Below are 23432 nucleotides of genomic sequence, written 5' to 3'. Positions count from 1 at the left end.
CCCCCCCCCCCGTTTAAGTTTTTCCTTCCTCGGTGTTTGGGTACGCAGTGAGCTGCCTGTTAACATTCCGGGGGGGACATAGAGCATAAACCCCTGATTACAATAAGCATCTAGAACACGTCCTGAAATAATATCAGGAGTCTCTATTCAACCAGACACCAACTAGCAAAGAGTGCACTACTAGCTACTCTATTTGTTATGATTATGTTTATAGTGCTCTGTTTTTTTGACTTTGTCAAGGGAAATCCAAAGGCTTCCTAGGCCCAAGATAAACCCTTTCGGCGCATGTGAAATGCTCCAACTGTGCATTGCAGCACAGTGCCTGACCACTTTGACAGCTTCGGGGTTCGAACCTAGGTTGGGGAGCACACCCAACTAGGCAAGAACCACTAGGCCACTTGCAGTGGTTAGTGCTGTGTTTGTTTTAAGCGAAAGTTTTTTTTTTTTCCCTTTTATAAGCATTTATAAAATCTCCCTAAATGATTGCTATCATTTCAACCTTAAATCGTTTTTATTAAGTCTACAAGACATTAGAAGCCAAAGTCAAATAAATGGATTACTGCAGAAATGCCCTGATGTAGCCATACAAATCAGGCAAGTGAGAGCAATGATGTGGTTCCCCGTAAGCCAAAAATGGAATAATATAAAGCCATATATAGACAAGGCAATGATGGCAGCTAGTGAGAGACCCAAACTACTACGACTTCTCTTGAAATATCGAGACTTTATCTTTAGATATATGGCAGTGATCTCCTACTCAAAACTGAAATAGGAACCACTTATCGAAAATTTGAAAGAGCCCATACACCCCATGCTCAAGAGAAACAGGTCAAGGGCAAGAGTTGATTTAACCCTGCCGACTAGTTTACAAGATTCTATGAAACTCTCAGCTGCCAAGCATCTTAAGGTTTTTCGATTTTTTTATCTGAGATTCTATAGTTTACTGCATTTACTGTGATACAACATTAATCTTGACACAATAGTTACATCCACAATTCAAATATATTTGACCCAATATATATAGTGGCATAGGACTTAGAATTCTCGATGTGAGATTCTATAATTTTCTCAAATCTAGTACATATCTAACGTAGAAAAGAAATAAGAATCTATTTTAGGGCTCACTTGCATTGAGTAGCAGGTGTTTTGGAGTCGGTTTTATTCCATTCACAATCTTCTGATTTCAACACCTAAAAGTTTGGTTGTACTTTACTTCTTTTTTTTGTTAACCTACGTCACTAGTACCAACTTTACAGTTGTAGTTTCAAGTTTTCAACAAGTCGAAACAATAAATTAGGGTGGTGATTAGTAAATTAGGAAAAGAAAAAGAGTAGAAAAAAAAATTAGTAAATAAAAGGGTGGTGTTTAGTCTTTTTATTAGAAAACAGAGTTTAAGGAAGGTTTGGCCGAAGGCATGGTGATACGTAGTAAATATGTTTTGGATGATCAGCTAAAGTATCAATTTAAAAAGATATTCAATTTATTTTTTTTCCATGAGATATGAATAAGCAGCCATGCATGAACCCGGACTTGTTGGAGACATGGTTGTCCAAAAGAAACACGTGCTTAATTTAAAGAAGGCTTGGGTTATGGAGGCTAGGAGAGATCTTCTTCCAACCCTAAGATCGAATTAACACAGTGGCACTAAAACTCGTGCGGATAAGACTCTTATCACCATGCATGTGAATAATATCTGTACGGCCGATGGAGAACCCATTACATTAGCAAAGAGTTGTAGCTATAGCTAAAGCTAGAGCTCTCATGATTGACCATATATACGCCCATGCCTACTTTGAATGGGCTACGACTCACTCACTTTTCATTGAGTTGTCAGTTCCTTCTTCAAATTAATCGTCATGGTCTTCTTCCAATTCCAAGGGGCCAAGAAGATATGAATGAATAGAAAAAATCGGATTAGTTCTATGGAGATCGAATTGAGGATCATGCATATATGGAGAAGAAAGAGCTAAGAATTGAAGAAGCCAGCTCTTTGTTTTTTCCATTCCATATTCACTGATATCCACACAGGATAGAACAAGAGTGATCCTATATGTCTTCTTATGAGTTTGATTTTGACGGCCACGATGTCAGTATGTATATGTCCCATGCAATCATGCATATATAATTATATAATTGTTGTAGAAAATATGATTCGAGAAAATTGTGAGAGAAATTGTGTGTTCTATTATTGATAATATGAGCCCTTTATATAGGGATTTACAGAGTACATACAAGGTAATAGAATCTGAATACAATTAGGAAATCTAGAACCTTCTCCTATTACAACTCTAGAACTAAACCCTAGTTTGAAAAGGCACACTAGAATTCAACATCCTTCAACAATAATCAAACAAACAGTTGCAGTTTGATAGAAGACATATATTGCAGGTTATCCTCAGACTCTGAGAGATAGGGTATGTCATTCCAACCAATTAGTTGGGATAAATAATGAAGTAAAAGGGATCTGTTTTTTAGTGTAATATATTCTCATACAATGTTATATTTCATAAGTTTTTAATAAATAAAATTGTTATTAACACACTTCAAATGTCAATGTCAATCTACATACGCTGTTATATATGTTTATTATATAAATATTTATACTCTCTTATTACTATGAACAATTAGATGACCAATTATGTATGTCATTATCAGTCTCCTCCGTAGAAGCATATATGCTGACTAGGTATAAATATATAAAGATATCTGAAGTATTAGTCTAAGCACGCCTTTAGATGGCATCGGTTTATACATAGATGAGAAAAAGAACATTATCTGAATTCTGTGTATTCTGTTTTTCAAACTATGCATGCGGATGACTCAATTAATCTATCTTCTAACTCTCATTTATTCACATGCGCCTACCTTAATTTCATGAGACCAAATGTTCTCATCAAAGTCGGTGAAAGCTAGCTTAGTGTGGTTGGCAGGCCATGACTTATGATGTTTGTTAATCATAAACTATATATCAGCGACTTATATATGTAGTAGTTAAGCTCTATTTGCAGTTTGCCTACGTACAGATGACAACTTTTTTATACAGTTTCACTCTTAGTTTAGCTACATCACTTATGTTTTAACATATGCTAATTTAAAGATAATTTAATATATTAATCTGACTATGATAAGTATGATGACGCAATTGGCCACCATCAAGAGATTGCCAACAAAACATTAGAGTTCCGAAAAAGAATACCTAAAAATATAAGGGAGCGAGCTTTTCGTTATAGCTAGGGTTAATTCGCTGCAAGAGCTGTCTCTGCAAGTCTTGTAGTAGGTCAGTTGCAACAACGCTTTAAGCTTTTTCAACCTCCCAAACGACTAACTTGTCAAGCTTGAGCTACCTGCAGTTGAACCAGGAGCTTGGTTGAAAGGGTCTTCCAAAGGTTGGTTGGTCCTGGTAAACCCTGTTTCTAGAGCCAAACATCAACTTCCATCCTTTATAACTATCCCGGCCATCTTTCCGAAAGTCTGTAGCAACCACAAAATGGAGACGTTGTGGTGCTTTGGCTTTTTGTAATTATCTTGTGTTATATCTACTTCCGATATTAGTTCAAAACTTCAAATCAATGTATTGTAGCAGCAGTTTTTTAGGAAGAGAAACCTGCAGTGTCTACCAGGTAGTAGATAAAGGAAACGTCTTCGTTATTTCCGATGTGTTGTTTTGTTCTGGCATCCTAGCTATACGCCTTGGTTGCTGGTTAGTAATTAGGTCGACTTTTCAGAGAAACCCTAATGCAACAAGCCAAGGAAACAGACAATTTATATGGCTTTAACACACTCGACATGTTTTTTCTCTACGGTGCTGCTGCACTATGAACCCTTTGTATAGTAATTCTACTTTTTTTACATACTTAAGTATACAATTTGAAGACGTATGATCTCTGTTGTATTAAAAATATGAGGAACTGGATGTTTTCTTTATGGATATAAGTAGACACAGTCGAAAGGAAAAAGAACTGACAGTAATTTTGGAGCAAAGTTCGTAAACTTACGATATCTTCATGTCAAATCTATGATGAAGAAAAAAGGGATGAAATCTGCTGTCCCAAAAACCCTCTCCCAACACTATCCCCATGTTTTGATTGGCTTAGAATGATTAAAAAAATCATTATCTTAATCTTTCTTTCATTTTCTAATCTTAATGGACCAATCAGAATATGGAGACAGGCTTGGCACATGGTTTTTGGGGACAGCAGATTTCATCCCAAGAAAAAAATGATAAACTACGTAATTACTTTCTTCAAAAAATTAAATTTTGCACGTCATTTAAAAAAAAAAAATTGATAACTACGCCCAAAAATTATTAACCACGGACAAGGCAGAGTCCTTCTAATACCTCCATAAATCTTCCTTGAGCATTAAACTCAACTGCTTTACCTTTTCTAGCATTATTTTCAGCAATCCATAAATTTTTATTTTGGTTTAAGAAATCTAGTCTGGGGCGCTTTGTAGTGGCGCAAAAACTTCTGAATCTCCTGCTCTAGGCTCTCGAAGCTGATGTCTTAGAGCAACTCCAACAGATTCCCCATATTTTGATTTTTCTCTACTTTAGGGAAAAATAAGTCTCTTTTGCTCCAACAGATTCCCTATAACTATCCCTATTTTAGGGAAAGTGGGGAAAGAGAAAAACCAAATTCCCTATATTTACAGCAAACTCTAAAATTTTAAGGAATAATATAGAGATTTTAGAGATTGTTGTAAAATAGGGAATCTGTTGGAGTTAGAGAAGAAAAAGAGGCTCAGCTAAAGCTTTAACTTCTGCTTCCCTATAATACAGAAATTATAGGAAATCTGTTGGAGTTGCTCTAATACAACATTCTTCTTAGTTGTTTGGGCTACAAGCACTAAATAATCGATTACGTTAGCGAGTTAAAAACATACCCACCCAGTCATTAAGTGAAGTTAGATTTTATTGGTAAATGAATGGCTATTTAGGTTTTGAATGTTTAGTAAAATTGAAAACATTTTCCCTGATCTAATTAGTTTCCCATTCGGATTTGTTTTCCACGTGGTTAGTTTCCTTTGTTAATTAGAAATTAGTTTCCTATTCTCATGCATTAGAATAAGAGTTAGTTTTTTGTGTAAGTACTAGTCAAGGCTTCAAGCCTTCATTCCGCACACATAACTCACACAGTACTCGAAGAGATTTCTGAAAGATAAGATATTGACAACAATGGAGGATCATATTGCTAGCGGAGAGGAGAAATTTGAAAAGAAAGCAAACAAGTTAAGCTCTGTGGATGGAGACCTTTTGGTTCCAAGGCGTTAGACTTGAAACCAATTAAGCTCCACTATATATGGTGATAGATTAGAGGGAAGACCCTGGACAACCATAGGGGGCACGTCAATGCCGACAGGAAGTAAATTCTTGCGGTCTAGCTCAAGGATTGAAACCGGTGCTGATACAAGCAAGGAGGAGATTAGAAATATGGGAGGGATGCCTCCGACGAATTGGGTCCTCGGACAGACCTTCAGAAGAACCTTCTTAGTGGCCAAACGTCCTCCAGAAGGGACTTACCTTCAAAAGAAGTTTTGCATCTGATGAGTTATTATGTAGTGTGTAGTATTCTTTCTTAAGCAATGAATGTGATAACAAAGAACTTTTTCAATTGATTCTCCTTCGGTAAATGACTAATTGGTGCTTACGTCTGTAAGGTATATCATGCATGTCCAAGGACGTTCTAAATTCCAAGGCATGTGAGCACGTCGCGAAAAAGGATACATGTTAACTTGTTGGGCCAGTCCACCATTGATTCGTCTTCAAAATGGAGTAGTCTCCCACAAATTAGTTCATTACCTTGTTTTTTTTTTTTTTGATGCAGACATTACCTTGTTAGTTAAACCGTTACATAATGCCCTTGTTCTACCTCTTCATATAGTCGCAAACTCAGTCCAACCAAATTATTTTCTGAGCCACTTAATGGAAACATTGTATATTTTTTGCTACGTTTTGTGTTTTAAAGTTTCTGTGACAAATTCTTCCTCCAGTAGGAGATGGAAAAGGAAGGTAAAAAACCCCATCATTTTACTAAAAAAAAAAAAAAAAAAAAAAGTTATCCCATCTGACAACCCATGGAACGAAACGCATTGCATGGTTTATATTGTAAGAATATTTTATGGTACATTAATGTATCAATACATCAAGTAGACTAAATTTGATATAGAGGTAAACTAACTTCATGCATAAGTAGACTGGCTTCACTTGAACTCAAATTAGTCTATTTCTGTATCAAACTAATATACTTGATGTATCGATACATTAATGTACCGTAAACGACTCCTATATTGTAATAATCAACTGGACTTATCAGAATCAAACTCCAGTCTTCTATTTGTGTTCTCAAATATTTTTCACTTAGAATTTATGGCCTAATATTTGTTCTACGCGTACGTTATGAAATTGTATCTCACGAGACTGCTATAGCTAGAGTCTTACTCTTCTATGCAAGTTGTTTCATACAATTTGGTTATCACAATCCATTTCACCTACTTTCCAAATGCCATACTGTTATAGAATCTATGTAAAAGTATATTACATGATGCAAGTGATTTGCCAAGTAAAAAAATTGTAACGGGTAGCACTTTTTCGGCAACAGTGTGTTCTGATCTAATCTAATCAATCACTGTAATATCTTCAAGTATACAAAAGTTCACCAAAATTCAGTTCAAAATGTTGCTATATTAAAATAAAATCTAGAAACATAGTGAACATTCTGATAAGACAAGGATGTAAGAAAATCTCTCTCCCTCGCTCACTTCCTCCTTCCTCAGCACAATTTGTTGAACTGAAGCACATGTATCGTATAATTTGAGCGAAATGCTCCGTGACTAATTTCTACTAGTTTGTGCAGTCAAATCCCTGACAAATAGAAAGCCAGATAACCAAGATCAGAAGTAACAAGATTCCAAAAACCACCAACTTTATTTTCATGTTTTGATACCACAGCTTCCTTCTCATTTGTGTCCCTTTATTTTTGAAATCTTGGGCCTGAAAAGTGCAATAAAGTTGTTTAGTTTTTAACAAAGACACATACAACAGATGAATGGGTTGAGTTTCTCTTGCCTCCAGTTTACCTGAGAACGAAGGGTTTCGGTCTTGTCAACAAGAACAGTAAGGTTTTCCCCTCGATCAATAGCCTGAGAAAGCATGCAGATAAACATGAAGCACTACATCTATAGGCTGGTTAAATGATAACGGATGAAAGATTCTCTCAAAATGCGATAGAGTTAATTAAAGAAAACAAAGGTATAAATGCAAGATTTTAGTTATAATAAGTTGTATAAATATGGACTCCAGGCTGACCTAAATAATGACTGCACCAACTTCTCTTGTCACAAAAGAAATCTACAATGTGAATTCATCCTTAATGCTGGGAACAAAATGCTACTTAGTATGCTCCTCCTCTTTAACTAAATCCTCGATTTACATATTTTATCTCCACTCAGAGAGGGCAAGTTTTTCTTATAGCACTTGATAATACGGTCCTCGTACTGAATGTAATAATTTAAAAGAGTAGATTTTAGCCAACCCTGCATTCTAGTACACAGCCAGAAATGTTCACAGCACCAGTGAATGACAAAGATGCACTCAAGAGGAGAGAGACAAAGAAACAAACAAGATCTCCTTGCTTCACTTTATCTCCTGTTCTTTCTTAGTTTGAGATTGCTTTACTGTATGGTGTGAAGGACTTCTAGCTAAAGTCCTCTTCATTTTCATCTAAGAAAAAGCTTGGCTGGTATAGTAAAAAGTACAAACACTGATCCCTCCCTAGCCAAAAGAATTAATTGAAACAATGACTTGCAGAAGTGCTCCATGCAATGTTATTCTCTAAGGCTATGAACTTGCAATGAGTGCCACTGATCTAGGCAAACCCACATTTCACCCACGGTCATGATGAACCCGTAATTTGTATACAACATCACCAATATGGTGTCTCCTCTCTCTGAATTATTTTTCTTTTACACGTAAATGTTAGTTGCAAGATTTTGATCCACTACGAGGCCACCTGTCTAATATTTGTCTAGTTTGTACAGTATTTCATAAGTTTATGCAACACGAATTTATAGCCTGGTTAATTGGTACAGAAAACCGATATGGAACAAATAAGCATTTAGAATGATGCAACAAAAGGATCATACATGCAAGATGTTAGATGCAGAAAAAGAAGAGACATGTACTGGACTAATCTCATACTTAATGAAGCTAACCTTGCCAGCAAAGGAACTAACAAATCAAAGTTATGACAGGAAACTCTTTGCACTGATCTGTTTATTTGGATGAAGAACCTAGATTGATTATTTTCATAATTGTTTGTTAAGGAGAAAGCAGTTTCCAATATTAATATAGACTCCAATCCTTGGCCTGGTAACAACGATTGTAACTTCTCTTGTCAGGTACAACATAAATCTTTCATCCTTAATCTGGGACAATGCTACGAAGTATGCTCCTCCTTTTACTAAATCCTTCTGCAAATTTATCTCCTCTCAGAGGGATGGAATTACAGCACCCAATACTATGGTACTTGGATATTTTTTGGTCAAAATGATCCTTGGATTAAATGGTTTATTCTAAAATATTAGATTACTCCAACCTCCCGTGCAATATAGTGCCACAGCAGAAATCCATGGGCACATGCAAACTACAAAGTAACACTCAAAACAAGAGAGAGATACAAAGAAACCAACATCTCCTTATTTCTCTTTATTTTTCTGTTTTTTCTTAGTTTGAGATTCCTCTGTCAGATGGTGGTTAGGAAGTGTAGCTAAAAGATCACTTCACTTTCTTCTAAGAAAAATCTTGGCTAGCATGGTCAAAAGCACATCACTCCTAGTCCTAGCCAAAAGACTTGATGGAAAATACTAATCTTGAAAAGATAATCATGCTTTTTCATTCTCTAAAGCTTAGAATTTGCAATGACTTCCACCAGTCTTGGAAAACCCCAAAAGTACAAAACCGACATTAGCACAAGGAAGCCACCCATACACATGATGAACCCCCTTTGACACCACCACTGTGGAGTCACCTCTCTCTAAAATACTTTTCTTTGACACATTTTTTGATCCACTATGAGTTCACCAATCTACATTCCTGAAGAACTCACTTGACTAAAGACAATTCACAAATTTTATTTCTTTGATAATGACAACTCTTAATTGTTCGTCTCCACGACAGTGAGGACCAAAATGTCTGCCAAGAAAAAATGTCCATATAGGTCTAAGTAAACTCTGAAAACACAGGGAAGGTCCATTTACACACACACACACCCCCCCCCCCCCCTCCCCCCCAAAAAAAAAAAAAAAAAACAAACAAAACAGATTTTACCAACAAAGAAGAGAAGAGAAAAACAAGCTCCTTCTCGTGACATCACAAACAGATATCTTGGCAGAAAAATAGAGAAAAAGAATGCTTGTGCAAATGCAGATGGTAGACTGGTTTAAAATAACTTCATAGTTTAAAGACTACGCATGTGCACTATATTTGAAACAGAAACACATTTTAGTGATCACAGCTGATTTACCTTGTCAATATTCTCTAACATTATGCTTTTAACTTCTGAAACTTGCGCCTTCACTTTCAATAGCTTTTCAATCTCTTCTGCGTGATCAATTATATACTTCATGTGCTCTTTCATTATTGGTCTGTAATTTTCAAGCCCATCTTAGCTGACCATTTAGAAAGAAAACTGTTCTCAAAGCATAGATATTCATGTACGTAATCACATAAATTCTCATGAATGAACATACCCAAATTCCTTGTTAAGACTTTTGGCAATAGCTGTATCTGCTTTACCACCTCCATATCTTTTCCTAAAGTCGGCCTTCACTCGTTCTAGAAATGCAATAGATATCTGTTTGCCAACTGAGTCCTTGGCAACAACACAGTACGCTGCAGATTCCATAAAACACTGCATATGAGTTGATAGAAAAATATAATATATTCCCACTAGAACTAAGTAATTAAAAGGGTTTTGATTTGGACACTCAGACAGATGACAACAACACATCACAGATGGTATTTCTTAATTCACTTGTTTCATATTGAACTTAAGAACTAGTACTTTAGTATTATAAGAAATGAACAATAGCTACAGAAATGGATCAACTGCAGGAATTTTACGACAAAGTTAATATGCTTTTACATACTTCGTTTAGATAAGCTGGCATGTTATCCTGATAACTATCTGTCTAACTGAATATAAATAGACAAGGTTATATAGGAGTTTGAAGGAGACCCAAAGGTAAAGGATCCTTATTTTCCAGAGGCAAGGTTGAAAAGTTAAAATTTAGTAGAGCACTCAGGTGAATTATGAAATGGATGGTGTAATGTGGAGTTACAAATTCCACTACCAGAAGAACAAAAAGACGAGGCATATTTCTTCTCCCAAAATTAAGTTAAAGCTATCAAATCAAAAGTTAAATTTTCAATAGTGGAACTTGGAAGAACTTGTTTATTCACATTTATAATTAATCAATACCCTTAATTCAAGTGGTTCCTATATCCTTAAATTTTTGTAAACACTTGCAAAAAGTTCAATCTATTTTAAGAGTCTGACCAATCGCTACTCTGTAAAAGTGCAAATTTTCAAAGCCTACTAAAATAGTAAAATGAGCCAAATACAAATCTCTATTATATCCTCGAACAACAACACAACCCAATAAGAGGCAAAACTTGAATTTATTTCTCTTTTTGCCACAGTTTTTTGATCAATCAAACGGCTAAAGAACCAATTCTGAGAAGCTCAGAACACCACGCAATATCAGTTCAAGAAGTTCACTAGTTTCAAATTTTCTCTGGAGACCAACCACACTTCAGATCATATCTCACTGTTTTGGACTAGATGCAAATTAGAACAATATCAGGTGGAAACAGTGAGAATAAGTTCCACACACAGGATGCATACAACAGACAACAGCACATACTAGGCAGTATTACTAAGTTCAATGGCAAACACTTGATATTGAACTTAAGAATTAGTACTAATGGTTGCATTGTCCGTTAATTAACCTTAACCAATTAAACGTCTAATCCCACTGTCCTGAACAAAGATAAAGTACATACTACAAAAGATTTATATAAACATTCAGTCAATGGAGCAGTTGTGTGCAAAGAGTATATCATAAAACAGCGTAATCTCATAGAAACAAACAATAGCTACTGCAAAACCACAGGACTTGTACAAAAAATTAATACGCCCGTACATAGTTTTTAGATGAACTTGCATCTTATTCTGAACAAATACGACCAATGGATACAGAGATATGAGGTTGGAACTGATACTGTTTTGATGGGGTTTAAAGGAGATCTAAAGGTAAAAAAATAATAATAATACTCATTTCACCCTGGCAAGGGTCTAAAAAGTTAAAAATGCAATGGTAAAGGATACTCATTTTCTATAAAGTCAATGGTAAATCCAAGATCGCACCCAAATGAAATGCATTGTGTAATGTGGAGGTACAGATTCTACTGCTAGATGAGCAAAAAGGAAGGACCGAGACAAATCAAAACAGAACCACATATTTAGCTTTCTTCTCCTAAAGTAAATTAAGAATTCAAAACGTACAGTAGTTGAATCTCCACTATATAAACACGGAAGAAGAACTTGTTTATAAGCATTTACAATTAACGCAATAACCTTGTTTCAAGATAAATTTAAGCATGTATGTATACACTTGCATAGAATTCCATCCTTGCTAAGAATTAACCAACGCTAGCTAGTCCATATATATACTAGAGTCAGCTAATTTCCAAGCCTACTAAACTAATTAAGCTCAAAACTCAAATTCCTTTCTGTTTTCCCACAGCTTTCTCAGCAATGACACAGCTAAAGGTCCAAACTTTATGAGAAGATCACAAAACCCAGTTCAAAAAGTTGACACTAATTTCTCTAGAAACCAAGCAGAACCCCCCAGATCAACAAGTTCACAGTTTCGGACTAGATCCAACTAGTTGCACATGCAAATTCAAGAAGGAAAATAGTGAAAATTGAATTTAGTACCGTAGCCATCTTCAACTAGAAAATTGAAGGTGTGGTGATCGCAGCTGTAGGTGAACTTGTTGTTAGTGGAGGGCAGTCTCTGAAGGCACTGAGAAGCAATCGCCGGGAAGTTTCCGGTGAACTCGGTGTACTCGGCCAAGATCATTATGCCTCTGGCCACGAAGCTGTATATGAACGATTCCTGACCCATTGGCCTGCAGCACTGAGTTGAGTCACCTCGGAAGAGAGAGAGAGAGCGCAAAGTTTGTTGCTTTGCTAGGAAGTAAAGAATTTGGGTTTTAAGGAACAAGGGATTATTACCCTTGTTTGTTTGTTTGATGAGTAATTAAAACCAGTGGAGAGTGGAGACAGGGATTCTGGTTTGGCGCTTTGTGTTGGAAATGTGATGATCATAAAGTGGGGGTCTAAGAATTAATGATTTGGTGTGGACCTGTAAATGGTGTTGACTATGACGACAATGCCCCTACTTTCTCTGTTTATGGTAAAACTTGGACTGAATTCTTCTGTCCCCAATTCCCCTATCCCCCTGTCTCTTCCTTGTGATTGGTTGACAAGAATTAAAAAATGAATACAAGGATTAAAAAATGAAACAAAGTTTAAGATAAGTATTTTTTTAATCCATATCAACCAATCACAAAGAAGAGACAGGGGGATAGGGAAATTGGAGACAGAAGATTTCCTCCTGTAAAACTTACTTTGGCCAGCAAATATTCGTCGCCGCCGAACGAAAAATAAAGGGTGGCTTTAGCTTTAGTACAAAAGGAGGAGATAAGAATGGAGTAAATGGTTTTGAAATTTATGAGAAATATTTTGTAAAATATAGATAAAGATCAAAAAGGAAGCCTTTGTAGCGGATGTTTTGGTTGTCTTAATGATAAATTTTGGACTAATATGCTATCTTTTCAGGTTTCTAGGGTCATAAATTTTAATCGTTTGAGTGTTGGTTGCCTTAGAGGTTTCTGCATTTAAACTATTATCATTTTAATTTTTATATAAAAAAAAAGTCTAATGAAATTGAGTCTAGAATAGTATATGCAAACCTATGAAAATCACCTTGCAATAGATGAAACATAATTTGTTCAAATAAAACATAACCTCCAATAGATGACACATTTTACTGTAATTTGAATATTATTAATATATATATATATATATTTTTTTTTTTCTTTTTCTTTTTACTGTAATTTGTTCTTAGATCAAATAAAACTTAACTTCCAATAGATGAAACATTTTGGTGCCAAGTATTTTGACTTTTTGTACTCCAAAAACAAAAAAATGAATGAGTTGGAATAACATTTGAAAATCTAAATACATAAAGATTATGTGAGTGAGATTCTAATGAGGATCTTTAAAGTGAGAACTTCATGAAGACTTTTAGATCAAATGTTAGATCATATGTGTTGTTAAGAAATAATACTTGAATTAAAGTTTGAACTACTCATCCAACCAACCGTTAATTTAATAATTTTCATTTTAAAATTCTAACCAGAAACTCTTCCAAAATTACGTTTATTAACATCTAGTCTAATATAATAACTTTTTTCTTTGTTTTTTTTACAAATTATTAGTAGCTTGTGTGCCGAAAATACGAAAATTGGGACACGCATGATGTTCCTCCTCCAGTCAAAGACAGTAGTAAAACACACAGTGAGTTATACGGACGGCGATTACGAAGTCCCCAACACTCACTAGTCCAAATTCAAATTTCCAACTCTCTCTCTCTCTCTCTCTAAAACTCAGATACCTCCAAAACCCCAAATTCAAAAGTTGGAAACAAACCCCAGAAATCGTCTGATCTGAAAATGGCCAACTCCGATTCCACCGCTTCTCTTCCTCCATCGGCTCCTCCTCCTCCGCTCTCATCCGTACGCTAGCTCCTTTTGCTTTATTCTCACCCATTTTTTTTTTTTGTGTTAAGTATTAAGGTTTTGAACTTGATATTTGTGTGATTGCAGACAACAAAGGAGAATCTGACTCCAGTTGCCTGCAAGATTGAAGTATTAACTTTGACATTACTGAGGATCTGGAAACATGTAATTTTTTTTCATTTTTATTGCTAATTTTGTCCATAATGTTGTGTTTGTTATTAGGAACTGACTGAATCCAGGTCTGAGCTGCTTGGCAGAATTCAAGGGTTGAAGAAGGTGAACATGAGTCTATGTTTTTTTTTTTTTTTTAAATTTCAGTTTACTGATATTTTTTTGTTGAAGAATGATTTTTGAGGCTAATTTGGTTATTTAATGTGTTTGTTTGTTGTAAATTAGGATTTACAAACATGGAGGTCAAAGCTAGACTCGCAAGTTAAGGTCTACCGCGATGTAAGTGTTTGTGTAACTTCTACACACTTGAAAAAACATGCATTCAGATTCTCCTTCCTTATTCTCTGTGGGATGAGGTATTCTTGAATATTCCGGTGATTAATGTAGGAATTGGGTGCTTGTTCTCTGGCATTTTCCTTTTTTGTGCAACTCTTAGTTATGTGATGGTACAATTGTTGAACTGGAGAGTTAATATTTCTTAGAACATTGAATCAATGTGTTGATTGAAGGATGATGTGACTCTTTAATGTAGAAATTTCTAGTTGCGTTGGGTATAGTCACTTGGATGGATCGGAATGTATGTCACTTGTTTGGGATGAACATAGATGCTGCAATTTAGCTTTTTTCTGAATGCATCCGAGTAATTAGCTTTTGGAAGTACTCTCTCCCTACAATGACTTAGCTGATGATGTTCGTTTTGATTGTGTGCGTGTGTGGGTGGCCATACGAGAGTAAAGAGTGAGAAACTAAAAGAGAGGAGGAGGTGGGCATTAGATCTGTATGATTCTTAAACTTGCCTGTTCAGAACACTTAACTTGATACACCATTGTCTTTGTTCAAATTTTAAACTTGAACATAACCTCAGTTATTAGTGTTTCATGGATATTTGCTATTGGATTATCATAAAAGACATATATAAGATAGAATTTTAGGGATAGTGGCTTTCAGTGAAGACCGTATAGAAGGTGCCTAGAAGAGCCAGAGTTATAAAATTGGGTTATCCATTTAAGTCAGCCAGATGATACCCCAATGCAATTCATTCGAAATATATATATCATTTTGCCAAATGCTTATGAATTGTGTATTTGAAGAACTTATTCCAACAGAAAAGGGTTTTCTTTTCTATTTTCCTTGATACTTTTGGCTGTGTATCAAATTATCTCTTCTCATGCTTGCTGAAACATGTGCAACTCTTGATGCATTTTTCTCTTGCTCAATCAGGAACTTTCAGAACTCAAGCAATCGCTCAACACTGAAGTGGAGCAACTTCGATCAGTAAGTTTTGCTCTGGCAACTCTTGTAGTTTCCAAATTTCATCTAAAAATGTCTTAAATCAACTTGCTGAACTGAAACTAGGAATTTCAAGAACTGAGGACCACTCTTCAGCAGCAGCAAGATGATGTAACTACTAGTCTTCGGAACTTTGGGGTATGTTCTCATATGTTGCCTATTCGTTCTTTTGATTGCTTACTAATATTGTAATTTTGAGTGTCAGCTCATTTAACATTTTAGTTTCTGCAGCTACAGGACGTGACAGGAGATTCCAAGGCTGATAATACTGAGGTTGAAGGGAAGGCTCTCAAAGAATAAGATGTATCAAGCCCAGAGGATGATGTCAAAGAAGCTGAAAGCTAGATGGGTCTTATCATTGAGCAGACGTCATTTATGTTTATTCCTGGAGGAAAGATGATTATATTGAATCTCTATATGTTGTGTCTGTCTAGTTAGAATTGGCCACAACCTTGTTGTCTTTCATTATGTAGAACGCTCTTCTGAACCAAATTATGTGGAATTTTGTGTAGTTTCCTAAATTTGAAGAAGCTTTTGAAGCAACTTTCCCTCCACTCTCAATTTGTGGATTTCCATTTGCTACTGATCATAGCATATCGTGTTTTGCAAGTGCCTTTCAACAAGAATCGAATTATCGGGTTGCAAACGGTTTTCTTCTACAAATACTGAGATAGATGTGAAATGGTCTTGGTGGTGTATTTAAACAAAAAAAAAATAATGAAAAAACGCGGGATACAGTTTTGAACTTACATTTCATGAATTAACAAATTTAGTACAATGTGTTAAACGTTACGTAACGAGTACTTGCTACAAAAAAGGGATATTGTCGAGTAGAGGAACCACATCATTCGGGTCAATAGTTAATTGACATTTCAATTTTCACATAATGTGTGTTTGGCTCCAAAACCAGTTGGCTTGCAAACTGTCTCTTTTGAGCGTGTGCGCAGGCGTGCCAGCACCGTGGGGTGCAGTCGTCGGGGTAGTCCCTTGACCTGACTTCTTCTTCAAGCGTTTGTGGACGAGGAGAGCACCAACCTCGCCACAGGGTTCTTCTCTAGCCTTACGGATAAGGATTTTCTGCCTTACGGATAAGGACTTTGGGTGTGATCTCTTCGCGTCACCGAATCGATACTTAGTATTGCAGACTAAGCAGAGCAATCACTGGGAAGTTTGGAGAAAGCACGGGTTGCGCTAAAGCGTGACTTTAGCTTCGCTGGGTTGCGAGGGCGTTACCCTTGCTTCGCTGGTAGTAACGGTGGCGGTTGCGCTAGCAGTCGGCTCGCTGGGAGACTGGGACTGGAAGTACGGTCGCCGGGTTGGTCTGGTGATGCTGACAGTCGGCTCTTGGAGAGACTAGGACTGGCGCACGGTCACCGGGTTTCAACAAGGTTGAAGGTTTGCTCCGGGGAGGCTTTGTAATCGCTAAGATTGATTGATATGAGAGAGGTCTTTAATTCGTCCTTGAAACCTGGTATATATACCTAGGGTTTTGACTGCTCCTTGTTGTAGAAGGATTATTGATTGAAGTTTCCTAGTCAATCTCTGCTACTTGACTCCAATAAGGTTTCGTTTTCCTCATGGATTCCGGAATGGGCGAAGCTGTAACCCAAACCCCAGTAGGCTTATTTTTTGGGTCGCAGGTATCGGCCCGCTGTGTTAGATCCACTAAAGGATATTGCCAAAATTACTTTTGGGCTCAAACAATGTGGGTGTTGAAATTTTGCGTCATCTTTTGGATACGCAACTGAATACACAGCTCAATTGCTCTGAATGTGCGCCATTCTCTGAAACCTGGGTTGTGCAAGGCTAGCTTTGCTCAGTGGTGGTTGGGGATCTTAATGCCATTAACGATCTTCTTACTATCCCTTACAATGTAGGTATGACTAGTATGAGTGGTATCAATGTGTTATCATTGTGACACGTCCAATGTCAATCGCCATTAATGCATGGACATGGTCTTGTCCTAATGATGTGAGTTTCCTCTTTCATCAGTTCTGCACAGCACAGAAGACAGAGCTGGTAACACTGCAGTTTCCAAGGGTTTAATTCGCTTCCCTCCCTACTTCATGAAAACCAGCGGCGAGTTCGTTGGGATATTTATGATCTTTCTCTAAGGGATTCATTGCTATATTAATTTATACCATTAACCCTCCAAAGTTGGGAACTTGCTACTGCTATAAATAGGTTGAAGGCTTCTTCAACAGCTTCTGTACTATGACAACAAGTATGGAAAGGTTTGGTTGGTTTCAGGGAAAATGGAATTGAATGCAGCTCTCTATGACTATTCAATTCGAATGAACTGTCTATCTCCTCTGTTACGTGAAGCACCAATCGATATCAATTTTCTTGAGGAGAGCAGAGAAGCTAAAGTGTGCAAGTCTTTACGTCATTTACAGAAAAGCTTTGATAGCTGCACGCTTGGCTTTGCTCTGTATCATATTAGAGCAAGTCTCACTCATTCACACTCACACTAATTTTAACCTCTGGTGAATGTTGCTCTCTAGCTCTTTCTAATGGCTTCTGTATTGTCTGCTCAAGAAGCCTCACAGCTACTCAAATGTCAGGTATATGTTTGGTTGTTACAGAACATAACCTATTTCTTCTTTTTCTTTCTCTCTTTCTATCTATTCAAAGATGGTGATTTCTTTGTTCTTTTTGTTTTTTTTTTCAGACATGGATCTTGAAAGTGTTTATCCACTGTGAAGGTTGCAAGAGGAAAGTGAAGAAAGTTCTACTGGGAATTGATGGTACTGAAAATGAAGAATAAGACAAAGATTAGACTTAAATTTTGAGTTTTTTGACTACATTTGTTATCTACTTGCAGGTGTTTACACCACATCTATTGAGGCAGAGCAAAACAGAGTCACAGTCACTGGAGACATTGACGTTCAGACCCTCATCAAGAAGCTGATTGTAAAAACTGGTAAACATGCCGAGCTATGGCCAGAAAATCTCACCAAGAAAGAAAAGACCAAGCCTGTGAAAGCCAAGAACAACGACAAACAGAAATCCTCAGAAATTTGCCAAAGTCAGCAGAGTACTACATGTGACAAAGTTGGAGTGGCCAGGCTAAACAGAGCAAGTGAGGGTGACACAGCTAAGTTTAACAGAGAGGAACAATGTCAAGTATCAAAGAAGGGTCACATTCCGCCGGAGAAATCTCCTGATGGCCATGATTCTCAGGCCATGGATCTTCAGCTCGGTGAAAGTGAAAAAGGGAGTGTTAGTGGCAAAAAGAACAGGAAAGGCCAAAGAGATGATTTGGGTTCAACAAGCTCCTGTGGACCTGCAAGCATAGGATCTCAACATTATGGTGATCACACTGCTGGTCCAGTTGATCTCAGCCATATCATCGCAAACATGTATCCGATGGATCTGGTGTTCAATGGAAGTGACATTACAGCAGCTGTTACAGCACTGCCTAGCAAGAGCTTGGCTCCTTACTATTGTTATGGTCCATCATCACAGTACAAGGATGCAGCTAGTGCTGAACAGATTGATCAAGTGAAAGCAACATTTCTTAACAGTGTGCAGATTTTCAGTGATGAAAATGCTAATGGCTGTTTTATTATGTGATTTCAAGCCAATGCTATGTGTGTGACAATAAAGTGAAAAGCTAGAATATTTCAGTAGGGTAGGTTATTGCATTTTCAGCTGTAAACCTTTATTATTTTCATGCTTAATATGAGAGGATTAAGTCAAGTGTGACCCCTTATGTCTATTCAGTGTAGAATATTCACTACACAATTCCTCTTGTAATATATACAAAGAATATATCGATTCCCTTAAGAGTTCTCCTAACCGAAACTCCATTTGACATTCAAAAGCTAGCGTCAAAAGAGAACCATCATAACTCTCAAGTTTGCTAGACAATATTCTTCTTTGGCATAATGAAGAATCAGTGAAAAGAAAGACTTTGACTTGGGCTGGAAACGAAACAATGGGTGGTCATTCAACGTAAGCAAAAATGATATGAAATGATTGATAGAGAATATCAAATTCTTTCTTGCAGTTCAAATGTTCAATGAAGACCACCCATTCTTTTGGCCTGAAAGTAAAAGACATTCCCATCCAGTGTTGTAAACTTCTTTTCTGTTTAAGGTGTAATACAACTTGCTTCAGCTAATTAACGAAGGGGTGTAAATCTGTCTACCACAGTATATGAAGCACACACTTGACTATGAAGTGAATGATTTGCTTGTGGACCTAAACTTCTTGTAAGCAAATACCAAAGAAAGAAAGAAGAATAAGCTAAGTAAAATACTAAAATGTAGTAATTCCAAATTAAAGAAACAAAAAAATTGAGAGGCTGATAGGGCTAGACGATATTAAGAGAGCAGGTGGGATCACATTGACATAAAAAAGCCAGGACACAACAAGATCACAAAGCTTCTTATTTTGCTAAGCATGCGATATGTGATACATATTTGCTGGTAAGTTTGAGAATAACTTGATTCATGCAATGATTTGCCCATCTTTCACAATCCTCACGAGAGATAAGTAACGAGCAATAATATTTATAAATGTAATAAAATAGTTATTTGTCGAACAAAAATGGATTATGATAAACCTTTATACAAATCAGGAGCAAGTATACCTGGAATCCCCTATATACATTTTAAAACCTAAGACTAGAATGCAAAAGTTAAAAATATACTAATACAAAACCGATACTAATAACAAAAAATGACCTTACACACAAGTTGATGCCTTTGTGGTGCGCTGATTTGTACCAAGAATTACCACAATTACAGTTACATCATCATGATACTTCCTCCTCCTCCCCGCTGGTATATTCATTAGTTCTTCCATACTGAATCCTGCAACAGAAGTACAATGCTTAAAGACCAACCTCTCTACTGGTATGTACTTTTGGAGTAGTTCAAAATACCAAATTCTGTGTACGAAAGCTTTCATGGAAGCGAAATTTGACAAACAAACAAAGTGAGAACAGAAACCAAGAGCCCGTATGAACGTAAGCATTAAATATCATTACATAAAAGCCTTCTCCATGAACAAAATCCATCGCTTTCTATCTTGGTTAATCAGATTAAAGTCTTACTTGTAAATGCTTCTTGTGTAATAAACACCCAAAAGGATACAAGGAGCAACCTGTTGGTGATTTGAATGAAATGACAACAAATCTACATAATGACATCTTAAAAAGTCTACCTGCACAGTTGGCTGCTTTCACTACAAGCTGCTCCAGCAGAAACTTAGATGGATCACCAGAGGGGTTGCTCAAGATATAGGAATGGACAAGCTTTACTGCCTCGTCATTGGTAAAAAAGTCAAACAAACCATCACTTGCAACTATGACAAATCGATCCGACTTTGATATTCTACGCACACTCAATGATGGTTGAGTAGAAACATATGGTGGGCTTATTAGATTACGAACTTGAAGAATCCCCATCAATGCATCATTCAGTTTTTTCTGTATGAAAGTCAAAGGACATAGAATCAGTAATTAACCAATGAAAAAGATATTGATTATAAAGAAAAAGTATATGACATTATGCAGACCATACAATGTCAAAGTTCATGATATGACTATCCTATTTGATGTTGTCACTTACATGTTCCTAAATCCTACTATAATTACAATAATTGTTAGTGTAAAGAACCCATAGTTCTTCTATTCTCAACAGAACCTTCTCTTTCACTCTTTTGCCTAAAATTCATAAATCATCAGGTAATGAAGTTAAAAGAATAGCCAAATAGCACAGAAGAACAATCACCTTTTTCAAGTAACCAACTCCAAAAGCTCGAGTGACCTTCAATTTCCCTTTTACTTTTCCAGCCACAATGGACATGGGGTCATCAGGATGATCACACAAAACTCGCGTTCTTTCAACTTCATCATCAACCGTATGACTTTCAGTGAGCTGGATAGCTTTCAGTCTCTCACTCCCATTCATGAAATCACCATCACCAAGTGTTGCCAACACAGCCCGGCTGTCACCTAAATTAAGTGTATACAAATCATTCCCATGAAGAAGCACAACTAAAACACAAGAGCCAACAGAAACCAAATCAGGACGATCCTCCATTTCCTGCTCAACCATGTATAGAAAATCATTCTCGGCCTGACTAAGAGCTCGTTGTAGGCTATCAAGTACCCCATGCCTGAATGAATCAGTTGACATTTCTACGTCAGTAGATGAAGCATCCTTGGAGATATTTTCAATATTACTATCATCTTCAATAAATGGACGAGACCCATCAATATTTAGCCCTTTAGAAGCATTGATGGATTCCTGATTTGATTCCCAGTCTAATGAATTAAAGTAAAATACAATGGTTTCATACAGTGTCCCAGCCAGAAAATCAGCTGCGTCTCTTCCATTAAAGCCATCGTATATTGCACAATACAGCCACCCATTTTCTTCAGAACAAACCGCTTGGACCCTGTCTTCACCAGCAGCTCCACCTGCCACTTGTACTTCCATGGAATTGAGAAAACCTTCACCTCTGGAAGTAGGACTCATGGATTTCATCAAGTAAGAATCAGACTCGGGTGTAGATGGACTGCAACTTAAGTTGGACATACTACTCTGAAGAGAAGATGATAATATATCCAACCTTGGCGAAGAGGGTACCTTACGAAATGAATTAGGGGAGTCCCAACTAGGAAGTATTTCTTCCCCTATCAAACCATTGCAGATATTAGTGTTTGCCAGAGTGGCATTGGCACTTAACGCAGCTCCAGACAAGCAAGAGAAACTACTGTTCCTTCGGAGGTCAGGCAGGATTTCATATCCACTGGAAGCCTCACAAGAATCGACTCTGTCACTACTGCATTGATAGCCAAAGCTTACTTTAAGTTCTCCTTCAGGTTTAATCATAGTTTCTCCCAGCATGACCTACAGATGAAACCATACAACTTCTCCTTTGTTAATTTTTAAATCAACATAATAGGCAACATGGGATGCATGTGGTCATACTCATACTCATTGCACTAATGAGTACCAATGTTTCTTCAGATATCAATACCTTATAATTAATCCCAGTCTTTTCCAAAGTCCATTATATAGAGGTATTAGGAACATATATAGATTTAGAGAAACAAGAACAAATTAGTTATAAGAGTGCTTCTTATCTCCAAAATTCTATTATGCTTATAAAAACTCTGTGTCTTTGTGTGGATGTGTGAAAGACACTAAAAGGTAAATTTTGTGTTTTTATAAGTTACAAGACACAAGAAAGCATAGATCTCCCTCCAATTCCAATAAAACCAAACAAAATGAACTGAATTCAGCTGACCAAGACAAACATGGAGCATCCAACACAAACAAAAAAAAGATTACAAAACAGAAAAAAGAATCTTAACTTGGAGCTTAGAACAATAAGAAGAAAAGACTATTAGAAATTAAAAACAGAAAGCAATCCCTACACGCAATGAAACATATGATTGGTTATACTTGAAGGTTCAAAATTGAGTCTTGTACAATGAAACAGAAACCGAACATAGCAAATTCAATCAAATGAAACAAAGATTGTCTAAACCATTCAGACATCAATCAAACAAAGCAATTCCCATCAAAACTACATTTCGATAAACACGAGCTCATGATTTAGAAACATAGCCTAAACCAGAACACAAACCAACCCGTATGAAGAACAACAACAACACCAAACTGATACAACACATACACATCCATTCATGCATTACCACCCAAAAACATAACAAAACAGAGTCAAGAAACGAAAACCCACCTCGGCTTATTTGTGTTCAACAACAAGGAGGAGGAGGCGCCCAGCAGAGAAATGAGAAGAGGCCCAGAATGTGACGCAAAAGAGACAAGTGGGTGTGTGTTTGTATAGTGTGTGAGGGTGGGAGTGTTGTAAAGGTTGAGACTTTGCAAAGCCAAAAAAGGAAGCAGGAGCGGATCTGAGAGAGAGGTAGGGAAAGAGAGAAAGAAGAGGATGTAGTGGAGAATCTGGTGTATCTGGCGGGTGGTACATAAAAGGAGAGAAATTGGATGGTGAAGAAGGGGTCTTTGCTGAATTTAGCGGAATTTCTTTGGCTGGCGCCTGGCGTTTTGGCTTTTTGTCTATTCTATTGCTCTCTTCTCTTATACCGGTAATGCCGTTTCCCACT

At 36.8% G+C, this 23432-nt stretch overlaps 4 protein-coding genes across 6 annotated transcripts; 2 read left to right on the top strand and 2 right to left on the bottom strand.

The window, feature by feature from the left end:
* Positions 1-6599: 6599 nt before the first annotated feature.
* LOC133712108 (vesicle-associated membrane protein 724) lies at positions 6600-12367 on the bottom strand. Its single transcript, XM_062138190.1, has 5 exons — positions 12000-12367; positions 9748-9889; positions 9522-9642; positions 7078-7140; positions 6600-6991 (listed from the first exon to the last, which is right to left on the bottom strand). The coding sequence occupies exons 1-5, from the start codon at positions 12187-12189 to the stop codon at positions 6842-6844; spliced, it is 666 nt and encodes a 221-aa protein (XP_061994174.1). The 5' UTR covers positions 12190-12367; the 3' UTR covers positions 6600-6841.
* Positions 12368-13619: 1252 nt separating this feature from the next.
* Positions 13620-15871, top strand: LOC133710229 (uncharacterized). Of its 3 annotated transcripts, none has more exons than XM_062136243.1 (7): positions 13637-13864; positions 13955-13996; positions 14090-14143; positions 14264-14317; positions 15260-15313; positions 15395-15466; positions 15551-15871. In XM_062136243.1, exons 1-7 carry the CDS (start codon positions 13802-13804, stop codon positions 15626-15628), a joined length of 417 nt encoding a protein of 138 aa, XP_061992227.1. In that variant the 5' UTR covers positions 13637-13801; the 3' UTR covers positions 15629-15871. The 3 variants fall into 3 exon arrangements, with proteins under 3 accessions (XP_061992229.1, XP_061992227.1, XP_061992228.1); XM_062136244.1 differs by having other exon boundaries at positions 13645-13864; positions 15560-15871; XM_062136245.1 differs by lacking the exon at positions 13955-13996 and having other exon boundaries at positions 13620-13864.
* Positions 15872-17553: 1682 nt separating this feature from the next.
* Positions 17554-19720, top strand: LOC133710127 (heavy metal-associated isoprenylated plant protein 36-like). The gene is made up of 3 exons (XM_062136122.1): positions 17554-17892; positions 18000-18075; positions 18153-19720. The coding sequence occupies exons 1-3, from the start codon at positions 17842-17844 to the stop codon at positions 18902-18904; spliced, it is 879 nt and encodes a 292-aa protein (XP_061992106.1). The 5' UTR covers positions 17554-17841; the 3' UTR covers positions 18905-19720.
* A 105-nt stretch (positions 19721-19825) lies between these two features.
* LOC133710126 (probable protein phosphatase 2C 40) lies at positions 19826-23432 on the bottom strand. Its single transcript, XM_062136121.1, has 4 exons — positions 23048-23432; positions 21070-22194; positions 20501-20765; positions 19826-20148 (listed from the first exon to the last, which is right to left on the bottom strand). The coding sequence occupies exons 2-4, from the start codon at positions 22189-22191 to the stop codon at positions 20021-20023; spliced, it is 1515 nt and encodes a 504-aa protein (XP_061992105.1). The 5' UTR covers positions 22192-22194; positions 23048-23432; the 3' UTR covers positions 19826-20020.

This window comes from Rosa rugosa, chromosome 5 (genome assembly GCF_958449725.1).
Source record: "Rosa rugosa chromosome 5, drRosRugo1.1, whole genome shotgun sequence".
NCBI classification, from domain to species: domain Eukaryota; kingdom Viridiplantae; phylum Streptophyta; class Magnoliopsida; order Rosales; family Rosaceae; genus Rosa; species Rosa rugosa.
The sequence above is the reverse complement of the archived record's forward strand: the minus strand, read 5'-3'. Positions and strand labels throughout refer to the sequence as shown.

What these genes read in the sequence shown, in the direction of transcription:
- LOC133712108 (XM_062138190.1), bottom strand. Translation starts at nt 12,189, where the DNA reads ATGGGTCAGGAATCGTTCATATACAGCTTCGTGGCCAGAGGCATAATG. An exon ending in AGTCTTAACAAGGAATTTGG is followed by an intron (nt 9,643 to 9,747) that starts GTATGTTCATTC and finishes TGAAAATTACAG; the next exon opens with ACCAATAATGAAAGAGCACA. An exon ending in TGTTAGAGAATATTGACAAG is followed by an intron (nt 7,141 to 9,521) that starts GTAAATCAGCTG and finishes ATGCTTTCTCAG; the next exon opens with GCTATTGATCGAGGGGAAAA.
- LOC133710229 (XM_062136243.1), top strand. Translation starts at nt 13,802, where the DNA reads ATGGCCAACTCCGATTCCACCGCTTCTCTTCCTCCATCGGCTCCTCCT. An exon ending in CTCCTCCTCCGCTCTCATCC is followed by an intron (nt 13,865 to 13,954) that starts GTACGCTAGCTC and finishes GTGTGATTGCAG; the next exon opens with ACAACAAAGGAGAATCTGAC. An exon ending in AAGTTAAGGTCTACCGCGAT is followed by an intron (nt 14,318 to 15,259) that starts GTAAGTGTTTGT and finishes TTGCTCAATCAG; the next exon opens with GAACTTTCAGAACTCAAGCA.
- LOC133710127 (XM_062136122.1), top strand. Translation starts at nt 17,842, where the DNA reads ATGGCTTCTGTATTGTCTGCTCAAGAAGCCTCACAGCTACTCAAATGT. An exon ending in CACAGCTACTCAAATGTCAG is followed by an intron (nt 17,893 to 17,999) that starts GTATATGTTTGG and finishes TTTTTTTTTCAG; the next exon opens with ACATGGATCTTGAAAGTGTT. An exon ending in AGTTCTACTGGGAATTGATG is followed by an intron (nt 18,076 to 18,152) that starts GTACTGAAAATG and finishes ATCTACTTGCAG; the next exon opens with GTGTTTACACCACATCTATT.
- LOC133710126 (XM_062136121.1), bottom strand. Translation starts at nt 22,191, where the DNA reads ATGCTGGGAGAAACTATGATTAAACCTGAAGGAGAACTTAAAGTAAGC. An exon ending in GAGTTGGTTACTTGAAAAAG is followed by an intron (nt 20,766 to 21,069) that starts GTGATTGTTCTT and finishes ACTTTCATACAG; the next exon opens with AAAAAACTGAATGATGCATT. An exon ending in GAAAGCAGCCAACTGTGCAG is followed by an intron (nt 20,149 to 20,500) that starts GTAGACTTTTTA and finishes CTTCTGTTGCAG; the next exon opens with GATTCAGTATGGAAGAACTA.